Source organism: Endocarpon pusillum, assembly GCF_000464535.1.
Source record: "Endocarpon pusillum Z07020 unplaced genomic scaffold scaffold5526, whole genome shotgun sequence".
NCBI lineage: Eukaryota > Fungi > Ascomycota > Eurotiomycetes > Verrucariales > Verrucariaceae > Endocarpon > Endocarpon pusillum.
In genome coordinates this window covers 136,860-159,869 of record NW_006916523.1, presented here as the reverse complement: position 1 = coordinate 159,869, position 23,010 = coordinate 136,860, and the positions used below count along the sequence as shown (strand labels likewise).

The 23,010-nt window shown below is 48.9% G+C and overlaps 4 protein-coding genes across 4 annotated transcripts; 2 read left to right on the top strand and 2 right to left on the bottom strand.

Annotated features, from left to right (window-relative positions):
- Window positions 1-57: 57 nt before the first annotated feature.
- Window positions 58-1,005, bottom strand: EPUS_01857 (uncharacterized protein; the record flags this gene model as incomplete). The annotated part of the gene is made up of 1 exon (XM_007806594.1): window positions 58-1,005. One exon carries the CDS (start codon window positions 1,003-1,005, stop codon window positions 58-60), a length of 948 nt encoding a protein of 315 aa, XP_007804785.1.
- Window positions 1,006-1,917: 912 nt separating this feature from the next.
- Window positions 1,918-2,892, top strand: EPUS_01856 (fructose-bisphosphate aldolase; the record flags this gene model as incomplete). The annotated part of the gene is made up of 3 exons (XM_007806593.1): window positions 1,918-2,004; window positions 2,058-2,563; window positions 2,619-2,892. 3 exons carry the CDS (start codon window positions 1,918-1,920, stop codon window positions 2,890-2,892), a joined length of 867 nt encoding a protein of 288 aa, XP_007804784.1.
- Window positions 2,893-5,837: 2,945 nt separating this feature from the next.
- EPUS_01855 (uncharacterized protein) lies at window positions 5,838-6,385 on the top strand (the record flags this gene model as incomplete). The annotated part of the gene is made up of 2 exons (XM_007806592.1): window positions 5,838-6,066; window positions 6,138-6,385. 2 exons carry the CDS (start codon window positions 5,838-5,840, stop codon window positions 6,383-6,385), a joined length of 477 nt encoding a protein of 158 aa, XP_007804783.1.
- Window positions 6,386-14,909: 8,524 nt separating this feature from the next.
- Window positions 14,910-17,703, bottom strand: EPUS_01854 (uncharacterized protein; the record flags this gene model as incomplete). Its single annotated transcript, XM_007806591.1, has 6 exons — window positions 14,910-14,976; window positions 15,035-15,440; window positions 15,489-16,039; window positions 16,102-16,217; window positions 16,271-17,610; window positions 17,664-17,703. The coding sequence occupies 6 exons, from the start codon at window positions 17,701-17,703 to the stop codon at window positions 14,910-14,912; spliced, it is 2,520 nt and encodes an 839-aa protein (XP_007804782.1).
- Between the last annotated feature and the right edge of the window lie 5,307 nt (window positions 17,704-23,010).

Here is a 23,010-nt window from a genome sequence, read left to right as displayed (position 1 = left end):
TTGGATGAACCTGAACTCTCTCAGGTAACGCAGTGTCTCATATGAGATCATTGTTGATCATCTCAAGGACTCCTTGTAATCTATCACTGCTTGCTCGAATCCAGGATCCTGCTGAAACCCCATTTTGTACGCTTTCGAGTTATCGAAATTGTTTGCCCAAGACCGCAAGATCTTTTCCTGCGCCGGATCTGTGATCTCTTTGATCAGCTTCAACTTGTCCTTTCCACCAACCTTTTCCAAAGCATCTATCATCTCCTGGATGGTCACGCCTGTCCCTGGCATGTTGATTGGTCGATCATGTAACGGTAAGCTCAGTGATGGTACAGTCAACACGTGCATCAAATTGCCAGCCAACGTCCTTGGTGAACAGACCCATGAAGTGAAGGACCGATCTTGCAGAGGAATGACCGATTCCTGACCTTTGAGCGGTTCTCTGATCATACCGGACAGGAATGAGGACGCAGCAGCTGTCGGCTTGCCTGGCCGAATGGAAACGGTTGGGAACCGAAGACTAAAGCCATCAATGAATCCTCGCCTTGTGTAATCATTCACCAGGGTCTCGCAGATCAACTTCTCGGCACCATACGACGACTCTGGGGTTGGCCTAATCGATTCATCCACAATATCTGGAACTGGTCGGCCATAGACTGCTTGACTCGATGCATAAATCACACGTACTCCTGGACAGATTTTTCTCAGAGTCTCTAGCAAGCTGCGTGTGGCTTCCACGTTGACACGCATACCCAGCTCGAAGTTTTCCTCTGACCCCGAAGACATAATGCCGTGAAAGATGTACACAGCATCCAAGTTCTTCTCAACGACCGACTCAGCAGCCGAACAAAGGTCTGCTCTCAATATCTTGGCGTTTTGGGGATATTTAACGCCTTCTGGGATTGGTGGATCAATCACATCCGTCAGCAGTACGGTATATTGCTCTTCATTCAGGATGGTTTGTGCCACCAGTTGGCCAATAAAGCCGGCTGCTCCTGTAATAAGAAAATGCATCTTGGACTGTGATTAGGCCTTGAAAATCTGGCTGATTTGGCGAAGGAGGAACCCGTGACAATAATCTGCAATGCTCTGGATGGCTGTCTGCCAAAGGTGACCTCCACGCCCTATATACTTCACGATGGAGCTTCATGGTTTGGTGGCGTGTGCATGACTCGTGCCAAAAGACAGGTCGACTTGAAGAGATCATGGTCCCCATGGTGTGATCCGAGGATATCTAGGATATTTACCCCACACCGCCCGGCAGCGGGACGGAACCGGCTTCATATGGCTCGAGATATTGACGACCGGCAGTCCAAGTGGGTCTCGAAGGAGGAGCAAAACGACTAAACCATCAGAGTGCTAATAGGAATTGATCTCATTTAGTTTCATCCCCTCACTGCTCTATCCTGCAGGCCCTGTGACGGGGTATCGACCGCTCTACAATCCGTCTCCCCATGATGATGTGCTTCTTCTGGTCAGATGTATCCAGAGATACAATAATTTGAAAATGATCTTCATGACACCAAGGGTGCCATTGCTGAGTCTATCCAGCACATGGCCTCTAGCCTAGATGCTGAAAAAGAGGAACTGTGCCCTGTCTCACGATTCGAATCGGACCGGAGGACCGTCACTTTTTGCCAAAAAATAATAATAATATGAATCTGCTTCTGCCCAACACCAAAGCTTACTTCAAAGTCAGCGGCTACCGTTGCCAAGATTGACCCCGGTTTTCTAAATGAGCCCTTCGGCCCTTCCCAGCTTCCCCGCATGGGGATGATTTTTGACCCTGCGAAAACCATCTAATCCCCTGAACTGGTGAGCAAATATTTCTTCTTCACAGTTGCATTCGCCGCTGAACGTGCTCTTCTGACCACTCGGGCTCAAATCGGACTATCTTTCCGCAGTTAGCCCGGCTCCTATGCAACCATGGTAAACAACTTAGCCAATAACAAGAGCATACATATTCTGAAAGCTGCGGAACAAGGTGGTTATGGAGTGCCAGGAGTTGTGTCGGTAGTGGTCTTGTTTGTTTCACTTGATCCAGATCCCTAAAACTGTCTTCACAGTACAATTTGGAGACCATCGTTGCAGTGGTTCGAGCGGCGGAGCGCAGGCGCTCACCTGCTCAAATCCTTCTATTTCCATGGGCGATGACCTACGCCAATGGCCTTCTCGTCAATCTTGCAGCTGATGCGTGCAATTCAGCATCTGTCCCCATTTCTCTACACCTGGACCATGCACAAGATGAGGCCAGCATCAAACGCGCAGCTAGCATGCCCTTTGACTCAATCATGGTAGATATGTCGCATTACGGGAAGGAGGAAAACCTACAGCGGACTGCTGAGCTGGTTCAACATTGCCATGAGCAGGGCATTGCGACTGAAGCGGAGCCCGGTAGGATCAATGGTGGAGAAGACGGTGTCAAGGATACAGCAGACTTGGAAGGCATATTGACGACACCAGAGGAAGCCATGCAGTTCATTGATACGGGCATTGATTTTCTGGCGCCAGCGTTTGGGAATGTGCACGGAAAATATGGCGGAATCGAAAACATCAAATTGGATTTGCCGAGGTTAGCGTGCTCGCATCCCTTTACATCAGTACATTGGGCGGTTGACGCGTCCTAGACTTGACAGTGTACGCAAGGCGAGCCAGGGCAAAGTGCAGCTTGTGATGCATGGAACGAATGAGTTTACCGAGGACATTCTACGTACCTGTGTCCAACATGGCATGACCAGGCTAAACGTGAACGACCTTGTGCTGTGGCGATACAATCAATATGTCAAGGAAAACGCTGGCAAGGTGCCTTTGACTGAATTGATGGAGCAGGGAACGCAATTGATTCAGGAGCGCCTGGAGTGGATGATGGATGTGATCGGCTCGAGTGGGAAGGCTCAATGAGCGGGAGGCACTTTCATATCTGTTCGGGTGTGCTATAATATGAATGAAGAAAACCAACCTTAAAAAGGAGAGACCGTTATACGCCCTGATCATGTATGGGAATCATGGTTGAGATGACTGAGTGCCTGTGCTAATGTACTTTAATAGTCTGCGGAGCTAAGTTCAACATAGTTCAAGTCCTTGAGCATCGTTCCATCTGCAATAACAATTTCACGCATCACCTTGCCCTCGGTTTTCGCATAGGTATCGTACAAGCTGTTCCTGGAAATTTCCTAGACGCACTCATCACGAGAATCTCAGATGTCCAGATAATCTCTTTGCAGCTCTCGCAGATGAGTCCACCACGGTGTCGCAAAGCCTCAGCTGATGTTTGGATTAGTGAAACATACGAAGAGAGCAACGCGGCCATAGATTAGCTTGAAATTCTGGTATCTGATGATATCTCAAGACAAATTGCAAATTTCAGTTTGGTCCCCGGGAGACTCTTGTATTCTCGGGACATAAAAGGTACATCAGCCGCGTTCTATCCATCAAATCAACTAAACATAATCATGACACCCATTTAATTTACTTATCTAATCCCAGGGGTCAATTTGAGTCAAATGTCACTAAGTAATAGTTTGTTGCGAGGATATGTCTTTTTTTGCAAATTCAATTCGCAAGAGGAGTCTGCCAAGACTTTTATTTATTCATCAAAATTAACCCTAAAATTTCAAAATAAAAGACCTTTCCGCCAAAACTTCACTTTCACGGATCTGTTAAATTTCAAAGTCTTGATTTGGTTTTAAGGAAAGTACAGATTTAGGTCAATTGCTAAGCATTTGACCTGGTTTATTTGACTCAATTTGATTCAAATGGACACCCTGCACGATATTATGCCTGGTATGGCATGTACGCGTGGGCTAAGCAGTATAGTTCGATCTATCAAAGCAGAGCAATGGGAAAGATAATCATAACTGTGACCAAGGAGCATATTGCGCATGAGCTGTTGTGACAATGTGGTGCTATCCACTCAGATCGGCCAGGTGTTCCATCTATATGATTCGAAAAGTGGTACTGGAACAGGAGAGTATCCTGCATTCATGGGCAGGAATAGTAAGCAATCTGACTGCATCTCGAAGAACGCGATCGAGGGAATGCCACTGACTCTACTTACAGACACGTGGAAGAATCAACAGAACACGCACATGACCTCATCGTTGAGTCTTTCAACGAGGAGTATCATCAATACCCGTCCATTGAGACAAAGAGAATGCTACCAGCATGTTGAAGGACCCCAACAACTGGTCAAACTGCTCTGGTGCTCCACTGCCCCTGCGGAAGATTCGCTGGACGACGCATGGGCGCTGTTACACCAAATGTCACCAGCTGGTCCATTGACAAACGCACTCACTCCTCTCCTTCTACTCCCAGATTGGATATCTAGGGTGGCAAAAGAAGCCAAAAGACGTGCTCGGAAGGCAAAATGATTCGTCGCTCTCCAAAGCAACAGTCGTCGAGATATTTTCGACAAGAGACATAATGACCCATCATCTATGCGGTCATTCCTCGGGAAGCAGCAAAAGTCCTCAGGTATGGGTGATTGTGAAGGTGCGTTCCTCGTGGAGATGATTGGAGTTGCTGGGGTCTTCCCTATGGGATCACCCTTGCATACATTTGTTCTAGTAATGCTCCACCACCCTCAGTGGCTTGCTCGAGTTTACATAGAATTCGAGACCAAAATCGACGGTCGCATGCCAGAAGCAACTGAAGCAACAAGATTGCCCATTCTGCGATCGGTCATCAAGGAATGTCTGGGATGGAGGCCACCTGTACTTACGAGTAAACATTATATGTCTATAGTAGAGGCATCCTTTATCTAATGTTCCGCAGATGTCGGTCACGAGCTAGAGCATGACGATATTTACGACCGCTGTTTCCTGCCTAGGGGTTCTTTTGTCACCCCGCTTGAATGATTTGGAAGGCTGCCCGTAGCTTTCTACCATGACTGACACTGCTATGTAGGGCTTTCTGCCGCGACGAAGGAAGTGATCCAAATGCCGCTAACCTCAGGCCCGAAAGATGGTTCCAACCCGGATGGCCGATTTATAAAGAGCCACTCAAATCTTAACCTATCACCATCAATCATACTTCGTTCGGCTGCGGTCGACGAACGTGCATTGGGCAAAGCTTGACAGCGGATGTTGTGCTTGAGGCTTGCGGTGGCATGGCCTAGGGCTTCAACTTCACACAGGCAAGCGATGAACTTGGAAGACAGATTGATATTCCGTCGAATGAGTACAATTCCTACCTCATCATCAAGCCGAACCCGTTCACCTTCAGTTTGAAGCCTCACTCGGAGAAGTATCGCCGCCAAATTCTGTAAAACTGGAAGGTTGCACAACTCAATGGGCAACTTGAAGCCGAAGGCGCATTTTCGGAGCTCTTGGGAGGTTTGTGATGGCTGCGCCACAATTATGCCGTGTGTGCGGCACGTCTCTCCGGATCTGCCTTTCGTATCAGGCTTAGCTCTCTATGTTCCCACAGCTGCCGGCTCGGGTGTTTCATTATTCCTTTCCGTACCTGACGTTATAACCGTTGCTGTCTTGGATTTGACAGCGGCACAAAATGGGCTGAAGATTGTGCTTGTATTACGGTGTTTGCATATAGCATTTCTAACGGTTCGAGAAGGCTCTTGTGATGCTTAGTCCTATTGCCGTTTATGCAGGCAGACTGCAGGCAGACTGCAGGCAGATTTTAGGACGGTACCAGTTCTTTCTAACGCACCATGTTGCGGCGCTATTTTGATTGATTTAAGTATCGACAACGTTTCCTTCCTTTCCTCTCTCTTCTCTTTTTATCCATCACTCCAGGGAGTAGTTCTGCCTGTTCTTCCCAAACGTTAAACTCCTCCTCCCATCACACCCATATTTCAATCAACTTCAACACAGCACAACACCTTCAACATGCATCACCCTAGCATGCTCCCCAAAGTGGACCACTGCCAAGAGATCCTTAAATACCAGTTCAAAGATCGCGACCTCTGCTGGGAAGCGCTCCAGATGGCTGGAAGTGGCGTGAGAAGCGCTGGTTCACGATCAATTCCGAATGGCAACAAACGGTTGGCCATCGTTGGCGACTTCGTTCTTGATCTGATACTCTCCAAAGATTGGTACGATAGTGGTGCGCTGGAAGGTAGGTTTTGCACCCTTTTCCAGTATCTCGGCCAGTACATGACGTTTGGAGCTGATCGTTTCGTTGCATAGGAACCTGGGACAACATCCGGCAGTCTGTCGTGTCCAATGCAATGTTGGGAAGGGTGGGAACGAGTAGCGATCTTGTGAAGTGCATAGAGCTTCCGAACGGGCAGAAACAGGCTTCGTCCAAGATGATGGCCACCACTGTTGAGGCGGTCATTGGTGCCGTCTATCTGGATGCAGGACCAACGGGACTTGCTGCCGCCGGGAACGTTATGCAGGAACTTGGTATTGAGCATGGGGGGCATGCTATCTGAGGCGGCAAGATGGCGGACAGGAGAAACTGGTATAGGAAGCAGCATAGCGTTAGTATCATGATGGCAAAGGAGTTGGCATTATCCCCATTCACAGGTTGTTTTTGCGAAGCTTTTCCGCAGCGAATGTCCTGCAGTGGTACACTAGTCGCGGTTTTCCATATCCAGCGAAAGAGCTGATATCATTGAATTCAGTTGCAGGCTACCGAGCCACAACAACTTACAAATCAATCCAGCAATAAGTATTTCCATCAAAGTCTTCAACTAAGACGTACGATTAGATATTACAAGTATTCATCGCCCTGCCATAAAATGACACTAATTATTAGTGGCTCATAAATCCATTGCCAAGTAGTATCACGTGATGTTCGACCAATCAAAGTGTGGTCGCCAGTGTATCCAGTCACATCAAATTAGTCAAATCAAAATCAAATCAAATCGCGTTTGTCAGATTAATCAAATTGGGTCTTGGCAGAAAAGTTGTATATTTTGGCATATTTTTGTTGAAAAAATAAAAAGTCTTGGCGGACTCCTTTTGCGAGATGGAAATTCTCGACAGTTATCCTAACAAAATTATTGCTTACCATGATTTGCCTCGTTTGACAAATGAATCAAATGAACCATACCCTGGTGGTCGCAACCCCAGAAGCATTCTAACTAGAGCAGCGGGTAAAGATCAATGATAATTGGGGTCATTTCACGGCAGTACGGTGCATATGCAGCGAAAACCTTTTTTGGGCACACACTAGAACTTGCCGTCAACGATATTGTGTGTTCTAAACCACACAATGACTAGATTCGCTCGACATCCGAACCATGAGGGTGTAGTGCTAAGATCAACCGAACCTTGGACAAGGTGTTCATAACCCGTCATGCGGAACAATCCCATGATGGATACCAAATACCTAAGGTGTTTGTTTGACTGCATCTCTCAACTTTGATGCCCAAACAATCTGCCCTTCAGCGCTCTTGGATGACCCGACTACCCAACAGCGACCATCGACTTCATGTTGGTTTACAGCAATGCACCTGCCAGGAACCAGATTTGACCCGGATGGGCCGAGTAGAGGCTGCCCATCTTTTCTTGGTTGCCTTTAAAGGAGGGAATGGTATATTCTAGATTGGAAATCCGGGAACTCATGCAGGGAACTCTGGCTGCTACGTACAAGTAAGTTTGACCTTTCTCTCAAGCTTTGCCTATGACAATTCAGGTGTAACAGTACTCCTATGAGATGGACTCGTACTACGATATTTCTACAGCCACAGATTTCCGGTTTTGGGGACGTTTCTACCAATCAGCAATGTTACATGGCTTAATCAAGCCAGCCTTGTGAGCGTTGAGAATGATCAAAATCAATGGAGTAAAGGTAGCGCGCTGCACACAGTTTGTTGTTTCAGTCCGATCCAAGTTCAATATATTCTCCGTTATCCATCTCCGCTCAAGGATAACATGGCCTTCTACCAGGAAGGGCAGCGCAAGTTGTACCGGATTACGTTGGTGGCGAGATTTTGCTAGACACAACATTACTCTTGGATATGAAGCCTGAAGCGTTTTCTGTCACGACCGGAGCGTCGGGTTCTGTACCCCAATGGTCGGACATGACTACAAAGTACCAAGCTTAATTTCCTCAAGCTTATTTTAACGTTGGTTGAGTTGGCACGTGGGGCGCTGACATAGCTAAACCCGACTCGCCGCATATCCGCTGCGTTTCGGCTGTCACTATAAAACGAAATGATAACGGGTGGACTCGGCAAGCAGAGCGGCTTGACCACGCTTAGGATCGTGGAGGTAGTCTGCGTGGGAACATGTTCTGTGCTATGTTGAAACCATATCGGTCAACCTTTCTTTCAACAAGTATTCCTCTATCCTCAAGACTTGCAGAGCCGCCTGCTCGATCTTCCCTTTCAAGCCAACAAAAGGGCTCTGATCAATTATGAGCTCTAGTCAACCTCAACACGATACCTACTCTGCCTACTCGATGAAGATAACTAAAGTCCCTAGTGCCATGAGCTCGGACTCAACATTACCATCCGCAATGCCAGGTCCTTCCAGCGATTCTGCTGAACCTGATCCGCTCCCATCTCGTTCTGTGACTGAGGGAATGAGGGGCTCCTGCGATAACTGCTACAAACCGAAAATCAAATGCTCGATAACGAAGTCTGAGTGCGAGCGATGCGTCACCCGAGGCTTTCAGTGCATGTATCTGCCCTCACGAAGACCCGGTAAAACGAAGGCCATGACCGGATGACAAACCTCACAAAACTCTCCTACACGTAGTCAAAGAGGTTCTACGGATTGTGCGTCTCTACCGGACTGGATCATCTCCTCGGATAATCTCGATATGCTCCAAAACCCTTCCTAGCTTCAGCACGTTCATAATACCAGACTTCACCGGATTAGGCACTCTTCATCCGATCACATTCTCTCCCCTTATTTGATTCGCCTCCTCAGAATCTACACAGACTCTATTTACGCAACCCGATATTAATCTTTCACGAGATTTGTTCGGCACTAAGCTCAACATGCCTGCCCTCGACCCCTCTGTATCACCAACTCCTAGACTCTACACGCCATCAAGTTCTGCTAAAGAAACACTTGACGGGAAAAGGCAAAATGCTTTTTCCCTTGAATCATTCATGGCCCATCTGACTCTTTGCAATGCGAATGCTTGTCTCAGTGCTTGGAGACTCTGAATATGCTCTACAAACCTTTAACTTTGTGGAACTCGTCAGCACCATCCGACATGATCATGACCATGAATTCCTGGGCAAAGTATCAATGTTCCAGTACGCTGAACTGCATGGGCTGCTTCTCTCGAGCCGCGATGAGAGTCTGGCCATGCTTCTATAAACGCTACTGACCAAGGTCCTGGCCTACTGCCAGGCTGCAGATCCGAGCATAAGCGCTCAATAAGAGAGCACTCCTACCACGCAATTGATGCCAAGGACTTTTCCCGTCGACGTGGGAGCCGAACAAAGGTTGAAGCTAAACATACTCAAGCCAGAAGTGCAGAAATTACAACCTTTACTTGGTCGGTTCGGTGACCTTTGTTATAGAGTCAAGAATGAGACGTCAGTGGAGGTATTTCAAAGTCTACCTAAGAGTCTGGAGAATGATCTTCTCGAAATGACTAGATTGTTCCAGCAACGAAATTTCAAATTGGCTAGCCACTGTTAGACGGCTCGGATGCGCTGGAGAGTGATGGTTAGAACTTGGAACAGTGATCGCAACGGTTGGGGTGAATCGGATATACGATATCTAAATGCTCAAGGTTTAGCTAGCCCAATGCTGTGTTGATGTGTTTAATGTGGTGCAACTTGGGCAAGAAACGTGGGTGATGTTCTACTCTCCTCCCCCTTGCTGCGTACGAGAAGGGAATTCCACCCAACGCTAAATAACTTTATTCAGACCAAACCTCGCGGCCTGGTTCTGGCGTCTGTCCCAACACTTTTAGTCTCCACCTCCGTCACGATCTAGGAGCCTTACCCCATCCAAAGGGGTAGCGGAGATCAGTGTGGATCTTTGTCGAAAGTACCGTACTACGTAATCCCCGTAAGGCCAACACCTGCATCCGATAGCTCCCGAATTCCCAGCAGATCAACGAAGTAATGCAAATGTTATCATGCCATTTCTTAGCGCTTGAAATAAGGCCGTATGCACAGTCCTTTATGCTTCCCTCCCCTTATCTGCATCATGTCATCACTTTGCCAAACGCTTAAGGGGTCACCCTTCGTGACCTTGCCATTTTATCGTTTTGCCGCAATCCATGCTCGTACCCTGTGCCTGAAAAGAAGCTCTTCCTCCTCCTTACGGTCTCACATCGGCTACTGAGCTCCTGATACCCAACAGGACCGGACATGCACCATAACTGTAATTTCAAGGGTTTGAGTACTAGAATACTAGTAAGTAGGCGGAGTTGCAGAAGTTTGATAAGACCGGCACGCCACAAGGCTGCTTTCCTACCTGGTAATCACCCGTTTTCCTTAACTCCTTTTGGCCGGCATCTGTTGTTTACCCCACTTGCAACTTCGTACTCGCTTGTTCGAGCAAATCAGGCCAGAATAGGGCAATTTCCTAATGTGGCAAATCTAAATTTTCTTAGTGGGCCATCCATAGTCTGGAGATGAGGACGGGGAGGGTCAACTTTCCCTTGGATTTTGATGTTCTTTCATCCTTCAAGCTGCGAGAAGGTACATTACTCTTGAGATTAAGAGTCCTTTGCAGAGGCAGTGTAGGGGTCTAATTTTTCGCTGGCTGCTCTGGTTGCAAAGCAGGAGATTTCGACGACTCTTTTACATTGTAGCTCTTTCTATGATGGCCTTGGCCTTGTATTCCTTTCTTTCAACCCTGAGGATGGTGATGATAGGTTACGCTCTATTGGATCTGCTACTGTTCTCGTTCAGGCTTTATAAAAGCCTTATCTGTGAGTGCTGCTTCTGTATTTTGCTGCAGCTGCAGCAGCAGACTTCAGTGTGTCCATCAAATCAAATTAGTCAACCCGATCAAATCAAATGCTTGGCAAATCAAATCAAATCGGTGCCTTCGTCGAAGCAAGTCAGCCTCCGTGGATTTGACGATTAGTCAAACTGAAGTCTTGGCGGGAATATTCAGTTCAACTTCAGTGGAATAATAATAGTCTTGGCGGGCACTGGATTCTGATGAGAATCCGTGGTAAATCCCTAGGAATATATTGCTTACTAGGATTTGACTCGATTTGACAAATCAGTGAAGCAAAGCAAATCAGTGCCTCGATTTGCCTCGTTTGAGATTTGATGAATACCCTTTTAAATTTTGGGGCTGATGTCTCTTCTGCTTCTTCTTAATCACAAACTCATCGGCGCAACTCCCATACCACCGGCGGAGAACTCCCGACTTAGACCTTCCTTTCGGGAATATTCGCCATTACCACCGGTTATATCTGCTGTCTCCTCGTCGCATAGTATAGCAGCCTTCAAAACGTTTAAGGCCTTCCCCAACTATCACAACCCATGCTAACCCTCATCGTGACTTCTAATCTGGGAAAGATGAGGGCGAATTACTAGTAACCACCGTATAAGAATTCATTTAACTTTCTTCCTATGTTTCACAAGGCCCCAACCTTATTTTCCCCCAGCCACTTTTATTTACTCTATAGGTCTACTTCCAAGCTCCTACGTTCTCCACCTCCACCGCTGGGTCCTTCCTGCGCCAAAATCAGCATCACGAACCCCCGTCACCAGTGCAATCACAACGGTCCCGCGTATGAGTCATCTCCGACGAAAATTCCCGCAAAACTTGCTCCTCCTCCCTCGGCTAGCCATGATGTCTCCTTTTCTTTTCTTTTTTCTTTCAGCGACACAGACGGCGTGTTCATCCCAGTTTATTCCCCCCTTTCCTTTCCTAATAATCCTACTGGTTGGGACTGAGCGGCGTGAATCCCATTGTTATTGCCACTGCTGCTGCCATCCTACCAGCCTAGCGAACAGCGTACCCTACCGAGCACTAAATGCTAATACCAAAACCAGATCCCAACACCACAGCGCTATACTAGATTCCAATCAACCAACCAACCACTCTACTTTCGGTAGCCCTAGGCCGAAAAAAGGGGGGAGGGTTACAAACTCGCAGCACCGCACCTCGTCAGGAAGGATACATGAACCAGATATAGTTCGAAGCCCCAACCCATCCGCGCTGTCCTTTTGGCGGTTGGTAGGGTGGCTGTTTGCGTCCTCTCCCTCACCGCGCCGCACCTGGTAGGACCAGAGCGCGTCAAGAGATGCTCATGAGACGCTTGGAAGTCGTTGGAAACAATAGAACACATCCCCAAGTCCCACAAACCGCACGATAGCATACTTGCGATATTGACCAAGGCCCGCTGGTTCAAGTTTGTTGCAGGCTTCCGCCTCTGATGTTGAAGTGTTGCGGTCATGAGCTACGAAGGCAGCACACCTGAATGCAAGCATCCGGGTTGTCACGTCGATGGGCAACGTATAGATTCTGTTTGGACAACTTCTCGTTCAAGCTATTGTCTGCGGCTAAGGCAAACACAGCACTCATGAAGGTGTCCATCTTTTAAAAAAAAATTACTCTCATAAACCTTCGTCAGCGGAATGTTTCAGCTGTCTCCTAGTTGAAGCCAGCTTTTGGCAGATGTGTCAATTGTGCCATGGACATTGCCTGCTGGATTAGCGACCAGACTTTGCGAGGCTGATTACTGACGCTCCTGTAGCTTTAGCACATGTAGGGCTAAGGTTTCTAGTACACCATCCAAAGAGACCAGAGTTATCCCATCGGCAAGTGCCAACTGCTCAATGTATCCATCAAATCAAGTAACCCAAATCATGACCCCCATTTGATTAGCCCATTTAATCCCTGAGTTTGATTTGTTTTGACTCGACTCATTTGTCAATAAGCAATGTTTTGTTAGGAGGTCTCTGAAGGATTTTCATCTCAGAAACCGAGTCCGCCAAGACTTTTATTTGTTAAATTTCCGAATGCACGGATTTAATTTATTTGTCAGGTGTTTTGATTTGGGCTATTTGGCTTCAAATGGATACACTGTGAGAGGTTTTGTCAGCACGTCTCACCTGCGTCATACACTCTTTAGCTAGAACGTGCTAAATTAAGAGTCAGCCTTAAGTTACCGTTTCGTTGTCAGACATGGACGACAGAGGGCCACCGGCATCTGTGGGGATTGCTCTTGACCCCATCTCTAAGCATCAAGTGCCGCGTTGGTTGCTGTTGGGCTTGATCCAGACCTGCTTCCTTGTATGCCAAAGCAGATTGAATCCATCCAGCGCCTCAGCTGTGCCTTCAGGATCGATGTGTACACGATGCTCGAGCACCGACTTGAGATGATCGGCCCTCACCACGAGGATCCGGAGGATTGTCAACGACGTCAGCCTCACCCCACAAAAGGGGGGCCACTCTAATCGATGCAACAATGGCCACATGGCTGCATTCCATACACCTCTCGCGACGTATTCTTATTAGATGCACCGTGTTCTTGGACGACGACGTGGCAGGGGGCCAAAAAGCGCAAACAGGAATCCGCAACAGAGACGTGGCCCTGCACATCATATTGGCCATGGAAACGGAAGCGACCCGTGCTGCGCCATGTGGGCGGATCAATTCAAATGAAGTTTCAGATCTCTCCTTTAGCTCCGACCAACGACGGCAACTAAAGCCTTAGGGGCGGTCCAACCGCATAGCGGGAACTCTCTCTGGATTTTTTAACCGGCTTCTTAAGCTAGCGCCGGCAGCCAGAGAACTAGACTGACCCACTAAGACAAGCGGATGGATCAACTCTGTCCCGGTAGTTGTGTACGGGTACCTCATTACTGGGGTTGGGTTGGCGTGTGTGACGATATCCGTTTGGCACACGACCCTCCACCAAGGCGAATAATGCACATGGCGAGAAGGATCCGAGGAAGTTACGAGGAAGTTACGGTGAGTTTAGCTCGTCCGAAACCTATTCCATCTGCTTCTCAGCCACCCAACCCGATCCCTTAGTAGTGAAATGACGCCAAGATACTATAGTAGAAGCAGATAGCATGGTGTCCCCATGCTCCCAGGAGGATAAATTTCAGACTGGGAAGCGAAGGGATGATCTTGGTCTGGCTTGGAAGACATCGACCATAGCCTCCATGATCGCAAGCTCTACATTAAGGAAGCCGGTGATGTGCTTGAAATCGACCTCCGCCACCTTTACCGTCAAGCCTTCGGTTTCAGAAAGACATACGGGGTAAGTGGTACAGGTTACTGGTTGTAGGATCTTTTAGTGGGAACTAGATGGCATCATCGAATGCAGAGCGTACTGCGTATCGCATGGGCCGAAGGACCCAAGGTGTAACCACATTAAAATCCCCCCCCCGGCTAGGGAGTCTAGAGGGTTGGAGATCACGACTGAAACAATGATTGGCTGTATCGTTTATAAGACTAACAGCACCAAGACCAACAGTAGCAGCCGGTTTTGAAGGTGACCTCCATTCCCGAGCTTCAGCTAGCCGTAACCTAACTAGTCGTCTATCCCCGGAGTACAGTTACGCCGTCTCCATAATCCAACCCTAGGCCACTCTACTACGTAGCTTTGCTAGGTGGGTGTGGTGCGCTATCAGCTCCAAGCGTGGATTCTATGGCGCTTCTAATGCCTGGAGATCTGAAGGCAAAGTTCGGGTGAAATAGCTCCGCAGGCGCCAAGGCCCCGTACTGGGATCTAAGAGAAGCCAAACCAGACCTCAGTCGCGATAAGCTCATCTTCATCGACTACGATCATTGTCCATACAGGAAAGACTGCTAGCCATGTAGAATAAGAGTAGTCGCTCAGAGGACGATAGGCACGCTATCATATTTTTGGTACCCGAGCGAAGCGCTTGTGCAAGGGGTATTCCAATCTAAAGAAAGCAGATAGGCCAACGCCGATGAACCTTCAGAATCATCATTTATCAATGTCGGTCGTGAGATCTATGAGTATGACACGCGAAGGCTCAAACTCCTTGACACCAATCGCCACGGACACACATTGCTATCCACCATCCATCTTACGTCTCAAAAGGTTTTAGGTATCTTCTGCTGGTAGTCGTTGTTGGAAACATCATCTGAACCCCTCGTGGTCCTTTCAGTGGTGATTAAAGAACGCGACGTCCACTTTTCAACTCATGACAGATTCCCACCGCGCTGCGAGTCGTCTCAGTTTGTTTCGCGTCCCGGTCGTGAAGCGCATAGATGAATCATCCTCAAGTGAAGTAGAAAAATATGCCAGCACTTTTCTTGGAGATGAAAGTGATACCAGCGACCCATCCGCATTCGAAAAAGCTGCCACGCCACTCTGTCGCTTGAGAAAGCGCGAAATGGAAGGATGATCGGGAGCAAGAGCATCGATCGCCACCAGGTCTTGCTCTGTTCCGGGCTGATCGTGCGAGCCTTTTTGAAACCGTCTCTGGGTCATACTGACTGCCCAAGCTATAAGCGCCACGCGGTAGTGAGCGCCTGGCCACCAATGCGGCCTAAAGTCCATCGAGATGGCTTGAATGTTCTTCAAAACTTGCCCGCAATGCATTAGGATCTCTTCAATCTCGTCTGGATGTATTAGCCTGATGCACGACAGCAGCAATGTTGCATCGTCACACGGATTTCCCCGGGCGGCCCGTTCGAGCTCTGGAAAATCGAGTAGTACATTTAGACTAATAAGGTGGAAATTGATAAGATTGGCGCACATGAGTGGGGAGGTTTCCATGGAGTTACAGGCAAGCTGGTACCAGTTTCGCAGAAGTTCCTTGACCTCTTCTTGCCTGGCAAGTGTAACAGATTTGGTCTTCATCCTGGATGGCTTCACATGCACGTCGTCATCGTTAAAGCATCTTAAGAACTGCCGGAGATGGCTGATGATGCCCTGCAGAGGATGGAGAAGAAGGCGAAGCTCGGTAGGGCCCAGCTTGGCATTGTGAGACCACTCTCCCTCAACGAAGGTCCGAAAAAGCTTGCACAACGATGGTTCCGAGGGCGAGGCTGCACCTTGCTGTCTTTCGTAGCGATTCCACCACTCCGTGGCTGATCGTGCTTTCCACAGTTCAGGTGTCGAGGGTAGAGGAGTCTTCAATTCCGAGATGGAAGCGAGCGGAGCAGTGTCATAGAACAGACTCATCTCTTGGTCCAAGGCCACCCAAGCATAAACCAGTCTGTTGGAAGGCATGGTTACTCACACGTTTGGATGTCAATGTGATAAGCAGCAGCTACTCACCTGCTCTTGTTCTCATCCAGCTTCCACTGCTCCCAAGCCGCATCAATGGTCTGATGCTGGCGAAGGCCTTCGGCCTCGATAGGCTGTGCTTCAAAAAAACCTGCTTGCCGCAGCATCTGCTTTCGGTCAGCCCGCACGCTCAAGCCACATGCAAGACATTGACACCCACATTGATGTAACTATCACGCTTGCCCATTGCCACCTCCATGAAAGTTTTGTCTCCGCTCCATGCTTGCAGAGTCGTCAGGAGCAACCCTGAAAGCAGAGCTGTCGGATCTCTAGTCAGGCTGATATCACGCTCGACGACTTTCTGCCACGAAATCCGGCACACCTCAATAAGTCCGCTTGAAAAGTAGCGAGCTTCTGTTGTTGAGTCAGCTGCTGCTCCATATGCGAGCATCAACAGAACCAGTAAGCTCGACAGATTCGTATCGGACTGATAAAGAAGCCAATTAGGCTTCAGTAAGCTACCAGAGCAGCAAACATTGTAGGTCTCGAATTGTCGCACATATGCACTGAGGAAGCATCCGAGAACCCTGGCTGGTGGCAAGATCATGAAGCTTGATGAGTGGCTCAAAGCGGCATGTGAACCATTCATGCTTCGAGCCCTGTGAACATCGAAGGCATGGTATAAGAAGCTTTGAGCGACTGCACTGAGTTTCGCCCGTGACACGTCGTCGAAAGACTCAACGCCAACTCGACCTGCAGGTATCGGTGTCACTAGGTGTGTCCTCGAAATCCAGGACGACCATGCCCCTTGGTTCCGTAGCAGACTAAACAGCCCATCGAGATAGATTCCTGGGGTAGGGGGACACGATGCAGAACTCCTCAGTGGGTTGCACCGAAATGCAGGCCAGCTCTCCTCTACGTCATCAAAATGGTCATGATCTTCAACGGCCCTTCGGTACGTGCCACTCGATTCATCCGCAGATGATCCGCGGGAAAGTGATGGTAACGTGTCGCTCGACATGGTCATCGAGGGAATTAATGTTGGGGTGCTACTGCCAAGGTGGAGGTCGTTAAAGCTTCCCGGAAATGAAGAGTCTCCAAGGTGTAGAGAGCATTCCGGAAAACTACTCAGATCTAGGCTCGGAAGGTCAATATCAGTTTGCATCGAGTCGGATGCCATTGGAAGGAAGTGGTCGAGAAGGGGCATCTTTTTATGGATAATACCAGGGTCAATGTTGGTAAGCGTTGGATTCTGCTCAAAAGAAGAATTGAATCTCCAACATGACGAAATAGGCGACGAATTGCCCATGTCATTCTCTTGGTCCTTGCTGCTCGGCGAAGGAAGCTGGGCGGTAGGCCAAGGAATATTCATGGGGTTGGAAATACTGCCATTCGTCTGCAGGATTGATTGTGGACTGTGCTGTGGGGTCTCCCTCTGGCTCGGACACAGCGTCCCAATGCTAGGACGACGGCTGAGATTGGGTGTCTGAATAGCCGACTTCCCAGCAGTAGCGGCTGCAATCTGCTCAATGTCTGCCAGACTTAATTCCGTCTGTCCATCTGAGAACCGCCGATCTCCTCTGGGACGACACGAAATCCTTTTGGCCACGCACCGGCCACAAGGTATCTGGTCTGAGTGAGCTTTGCACGCATTGCAAATTAACAAAATGCAGTGTTGAGATTGGCACACACCTTCTTGTCGCACTTTGCCTTTGCTTTGGCACATGTCACACATGCAATGAGGACGACCATCACGTTTCGAGCAGTCAATATATGCCACCTAAGTGTGACAAGCTCTCACTGGTTTTCAGGGCGACAGACAGAAAGCAGAATGATAGTACTTCGGAAACAATTGAGGTTAGGGTGAACTGGGGTGTAAAGGCCAGAGTTTCGCATGGACTTTGCTTCTCGGGCAACGGGAAGTAGGCTTCGAAGGGGATTATTCTGGCAAGCGACTTGATGATATAGAGCATCGAATGAAGAATGGGGGAGAGATAATAGAGAGGTGATGTGATTTTATGCATCAGAAAGTACATTGCTTGTTGAGGCTAGAGGTTCAGAAATAGATGCCGGGATAATGATTTCAAAACCACGCGAAATCGCTGCCACACGTAGAGGTTGCATGTCAGCCTTCAACATAATTGTGCATGATCATCCTGCAGATACTTGGCCGTGCTAGATAGTGGAAGCCTCTCGCTTGTGTGGTACCGTGGGATTTCCGAGCTGAAGGGCCTAGGAATACGTTGTGCACAGTCAGCCTTGCTGATTGGTCTGCGGGAGCACACTCCCTGTAGAGGAGGGTCGTTCCAGCCGTAAAGGGACTGGCCAATATGGCGCTTGGTGCTGTCAAAAGCATGGCTTTGTCTGATCAGCGCAGAATGGCAGCCTGGAAGATGCCATGCGAAAAAGCATGTCTTCTTTGCCAGAGTGGCCTTGCGGTTGGGCCACGGTTGACGTCCAGGACGCATTATAGGCCAGAGAGGGTAGAGCCAGCATGTACGGGTATCGCTGCAGATCTTCAGAGATCAAGCCAGCCTTTACGGAGTATCCCGATTAGCAACCGTTTTCTAAAACCGATATGGGCAGGAGGGAAACGGGGGACCGACCTAAGGTCAGTGGCAGCAATGATGTAACGGGGGTTTGAAGGCTACTACGTTAAGTCCACGCTACTAATGCAGGTTGGTTGTGCAACACCATACCGATAAGTGGTCGACTTGCGCGGGATCTGAGCATACCTTTCAACCGATTTCTGTCTCTTCTGACCCTGACTCTGAGTTTGACTCTGTACACTGGACCAACAGATGATCAATACTTGGCCTGGGGTTTAATGCTGTATGCTAAAGTAGTTGGCCTTGGTTCTTGGACATGTTCACTGTTTCTATATTCCTCTCTACCCCCGACCGTTCGTGCAAGCCACCGAAATGAAGAATAAGGCGCTGCGCTAGAAGGAGGCTGGGAAAGCATTACTACTGCTGCCTATCATCATCTTACGTACCTCATTTCGTCATATTCGGCACAGCTGAAGACGGCAGCGTTGCGGCCTGTGTGACGACTCTGAGGCAACGCCTGACCCGCTTGATAGAGGATTAATGAGGTGGCTGACCTCGTCTTGACTCGAATTGGTAGCTGTTGAGCTCTGAAGTCTCTTGCCTGTGCTTACTCTACGTCGGACGGTCCAGGCTTGAAAGCATCGATCCCAAAGGCTGCCACGTACTCAGTACTGCCGTTGCAAATTACCCGCTAGCTTAAGTGTTCCACGTGGAAATGGTGCCAGGATCGTCGCTTTTGACGCACGCTCTGATTGCAGCTTTAGCGCAAGCAGGGAGCCCGCATCTCGCCTGGATCCATCCACCACAACCAATAATAGGCAAGTATGGGAGAGGCACAGCCCGTTTTTCGCCTGTTGTAGGCCAATAGGACCACAGCCTCAAATAAAAGAACATTGCAGGGCGCTCCTGCAATCGAATCCTCCCACCCCACCTGCAGGTATGGTTCGTCAAGGCTGGTTCTTCCATAGACAACTCAACGAAATTGAGCTGGCAATCTAGCGTGCATGCCATTCGGGGTCTCTGAAAACACCTGAAATGTTTCATTACGTAGCAGTGTTTCATCAGACACTGTTCTGTGTAGTACTGCTTCCAATGAATCTTTATCATCACATAGCATGAGCACAGAGAACGACATAGAATGCTAACAGCGAAGATCAAGGGCAATTCTAATTTGGTAGGCATACCAGGCCTTCTCCTGGGGACGTCTGTGCGGAAACCGTATACAATGGTGTCGCTGCGTGGCGGCTGGGCAGTCATCACGAAAGTGTGTTGCACACTGGAAAGCCGGATATATTACTTAGCTGCCAAGTTTGGTGGTGAATAGACTGCAACAACCATTAGTCAATTAATTGCGCCATGCGATAGAAAGTACTGTCAACGGAGCGCTGACGAGCTTCAGCCAAGGGATGCAGCATCTGGCGAGGAGGTTTATTCCTAGCACTGCAGAGGAAACGATCTTCAGCAGAAGTCTGCAGCTTTGTCTGCATCTGCGTCCCCTATTTATAATAGTAGAAGGGTTGTTGAGATGGCAAGAGCAACATAAATATAATAGACCAGAACGTGACCGAGCCAGAGCCAGGTGTTATAACTGCAATATCTCCTCTATATTTGCTCTTGTGACCAGAAACCGTGGGTCATCGAGGCAAGGCCGACGTTATTGAGTACCCCTTCCCTGGGAAGCTGTTTAACGTCCAATGTGTACCGCTGCTTTGCCCTTGGCAGTGCATTCGCCCTTGTAGTCTGAACGGCAGTTTGACAGAAAATGTGGACAACGACAACAACAACCACCCGCCAACGTGGTCCATCACTGATAAGGGCATAGGGGATGGGGCCGTTTCAAATACTCTGGTGGGGGCTAGGGCCATAATTCAAGCATGGAGCATGTGGCTACATCTTCTGTGTAACGAGAGAGCGGGAGACGGAAAAGGGTGCGAGAAGTGGACGAGTGATATCGATGGAGACGAGGAAGAATTGTGGTGAACGGGAATCGCATCGAAATTGCCAATAGTACCATCTTTCTTTAGTCAAAAACGTATCTTGCGAACTCCAAGCTGTAACCATCGTCCGAGGCCTAGGCAATCTGCAACATCAATATTTTACTATGTAGAGTTAGCAGCCGCCACTGCAGAGCAAGACCATGTTGTGCGACATGACCGGTCCCAGCAACCATAATACCGTCAAGGACTTCTCTTGCACCCACCACCCCTTTATGATTTCTACGTTGGGCCCAGACGAAACGAAACCACGCCAGACCTTCGATCTGAAGAATTGCGCCGTGTCCGATGGGTCACTTTTGAATCGTAGCGAGGAATCCTGCAAGTTGAATGTGAGCCAAGGTCCCAGCGTTAACCCAGAATCTGCCGCAACGCCTGGCTTCGTCCACCTTCGTGGGAGCGGCTGCAGCCGTTTGCAACAATAGCTACCAGGTTCGGTGGCAGCGCTATGCAGTACGGGATATCGGTGCACCTTCCGAAACCACGTGTCCTGCTGTGTCCGTGCCCACAAGCATGAATACGCGTCGAGGTGGGAAAGCCCAAGGAAAAAGTTCATGAATAGGCAGAAAGATCTGTTTCTGTTTTCGATTACCTCCCTTGACCTGGCTTGATATGAATACACTGTTTCATTGCCTAATTACTTTAGCAAATTGGCAGGCTTGATTGTTCTTCGGACCTTCAGTACCCCCCGGAGATACTGAAGGTCCTCACCCGAAATCCTCTAAAACGATGCGGAACTCGTTTGCAGCCCACACGCTTGCTGAGGTCGTGAGCAGCTGGTCAATTTGGTAAGATATATTTGCCTTCCACCATACACATGCGTTAGGCAAAGTGTGTTCTGCCACGAGATGGGATCTTGATTCCGTACTATCTGGAAGTATTGTCCAGATACGTTGGCGTTTCTTCCACAAAGGAGTCGACCATCGGGACGCTTGAGGTTCTGATGTGCTGCGGCAAGCTTAGTTGCCTTATTGGGATGACCGACTATAATAGCAATACGAATATAAGAAACGTCGTGACAAAGGCCACAAGATGGTGCTTTGCTCGATTCGGCAGCATGATCTGGCAATATTTAAGACTCCGTTATCCAAGGTTTCTGTACGTCTTCTATCGCTGCTTTTGAGCGTAGTATGCCACTGGTCGGCCTCCGTGGATCTTATTTGCAGAAAGGCTAACTGTATGCGGCTGCTGCGGAATATAGGAGCCAACACTTACTGAGAAACGCATTGTGGAACATGCATGCTAACCAGGCATCGTACTTACTTGAGGTGCTATAGCGATGAGGATCTGACTGGGATCTCTCACTTATTTCAGATGTAAAGCATAGATGGCGCTCGCCTCTGCCTAGGCATCAGGTGCCCGCTTCAAGAACTGTTCAGGGTGTAGATGTGAAGAATGGGCTGTCAGTACCTTCAGCCCAGGCTCAGCTCTTGCCACCACGAAGCAGACTGAGGGCGTTCTTCCCCAATCTAAAAATGTCACCGACGGGACTACTCTCGCCCCCTAGGCCTGCCCCGGCCAGCACTGCTCCCTCCACGACCCATCGCGCAGTTGTGCCGGCCAGAGCTAGTCCGGCAGCCTTAGGATATCCGCAGTCGAGCAATATCAGTAGTGCTTCAACGTTATTTAACAGGACTGCCCAGCCCACGTAGCTGCTTGCTCGGCTAGCAAAGGAATATGTAGCACCAATGTCGCGCGATTCGCTCGCCGTGGTTTCTGGCCAAATAACCAGCAGTATTGGGAACAGCTTCGTACATGAAGATACTAGCAAGGCCGTTGAGATCGCGGAAGGAGAGGCAAATCTAGGACCCACTTTTCGCTTCGGGTATCTCTGTGTTGTCGAGCCTGTATGATGGCTGTCTTGGTCCCCCCGCTTGTCGTGTTCACCCAATGTTACAGGCTCTAGAGATCCGACTCGAGCATGAGAGGTAGAAGTGAACTGGAACATTTGAACGAGCAACCGGACAGTGAGGTGATGTGCTAGCGTGGCAAGCGCGTTGAATGTGAGGAAAAAGATGTATTGCAAGAGGATTGGCGCATTTGTCAAGGAGGCCATCGATGGCTCATGCGGAGTGGTGGCGAAGGCATTCTCTACGCGAGCCCAGGTAAGGTAAACGTCGAACAAAAGGAGTAGTGTTCCGAGTCGCAGAATAGAAGGATCGAGTTTATCGTCAGAACGCCCGAGTCGGTTGAAGAGAAGATGTCTGTAGACCTTCAGCCTGATAAGCGTATGCCGATGAGCAAGCAAGTCGCGTGCGCTCACCTGTGGTTTGATGAGGACGAGATCTATAAACAGGACGACAAAGTCATGTTCCACGTATTTGTCTGCAAAGCGTTTGCAGCTCGGGCATTGTGTCAATCGGACACCTTTACCAAGAGACCGATCGTCAGCCTTTGCTGTAAGTCGTATAGAGGTG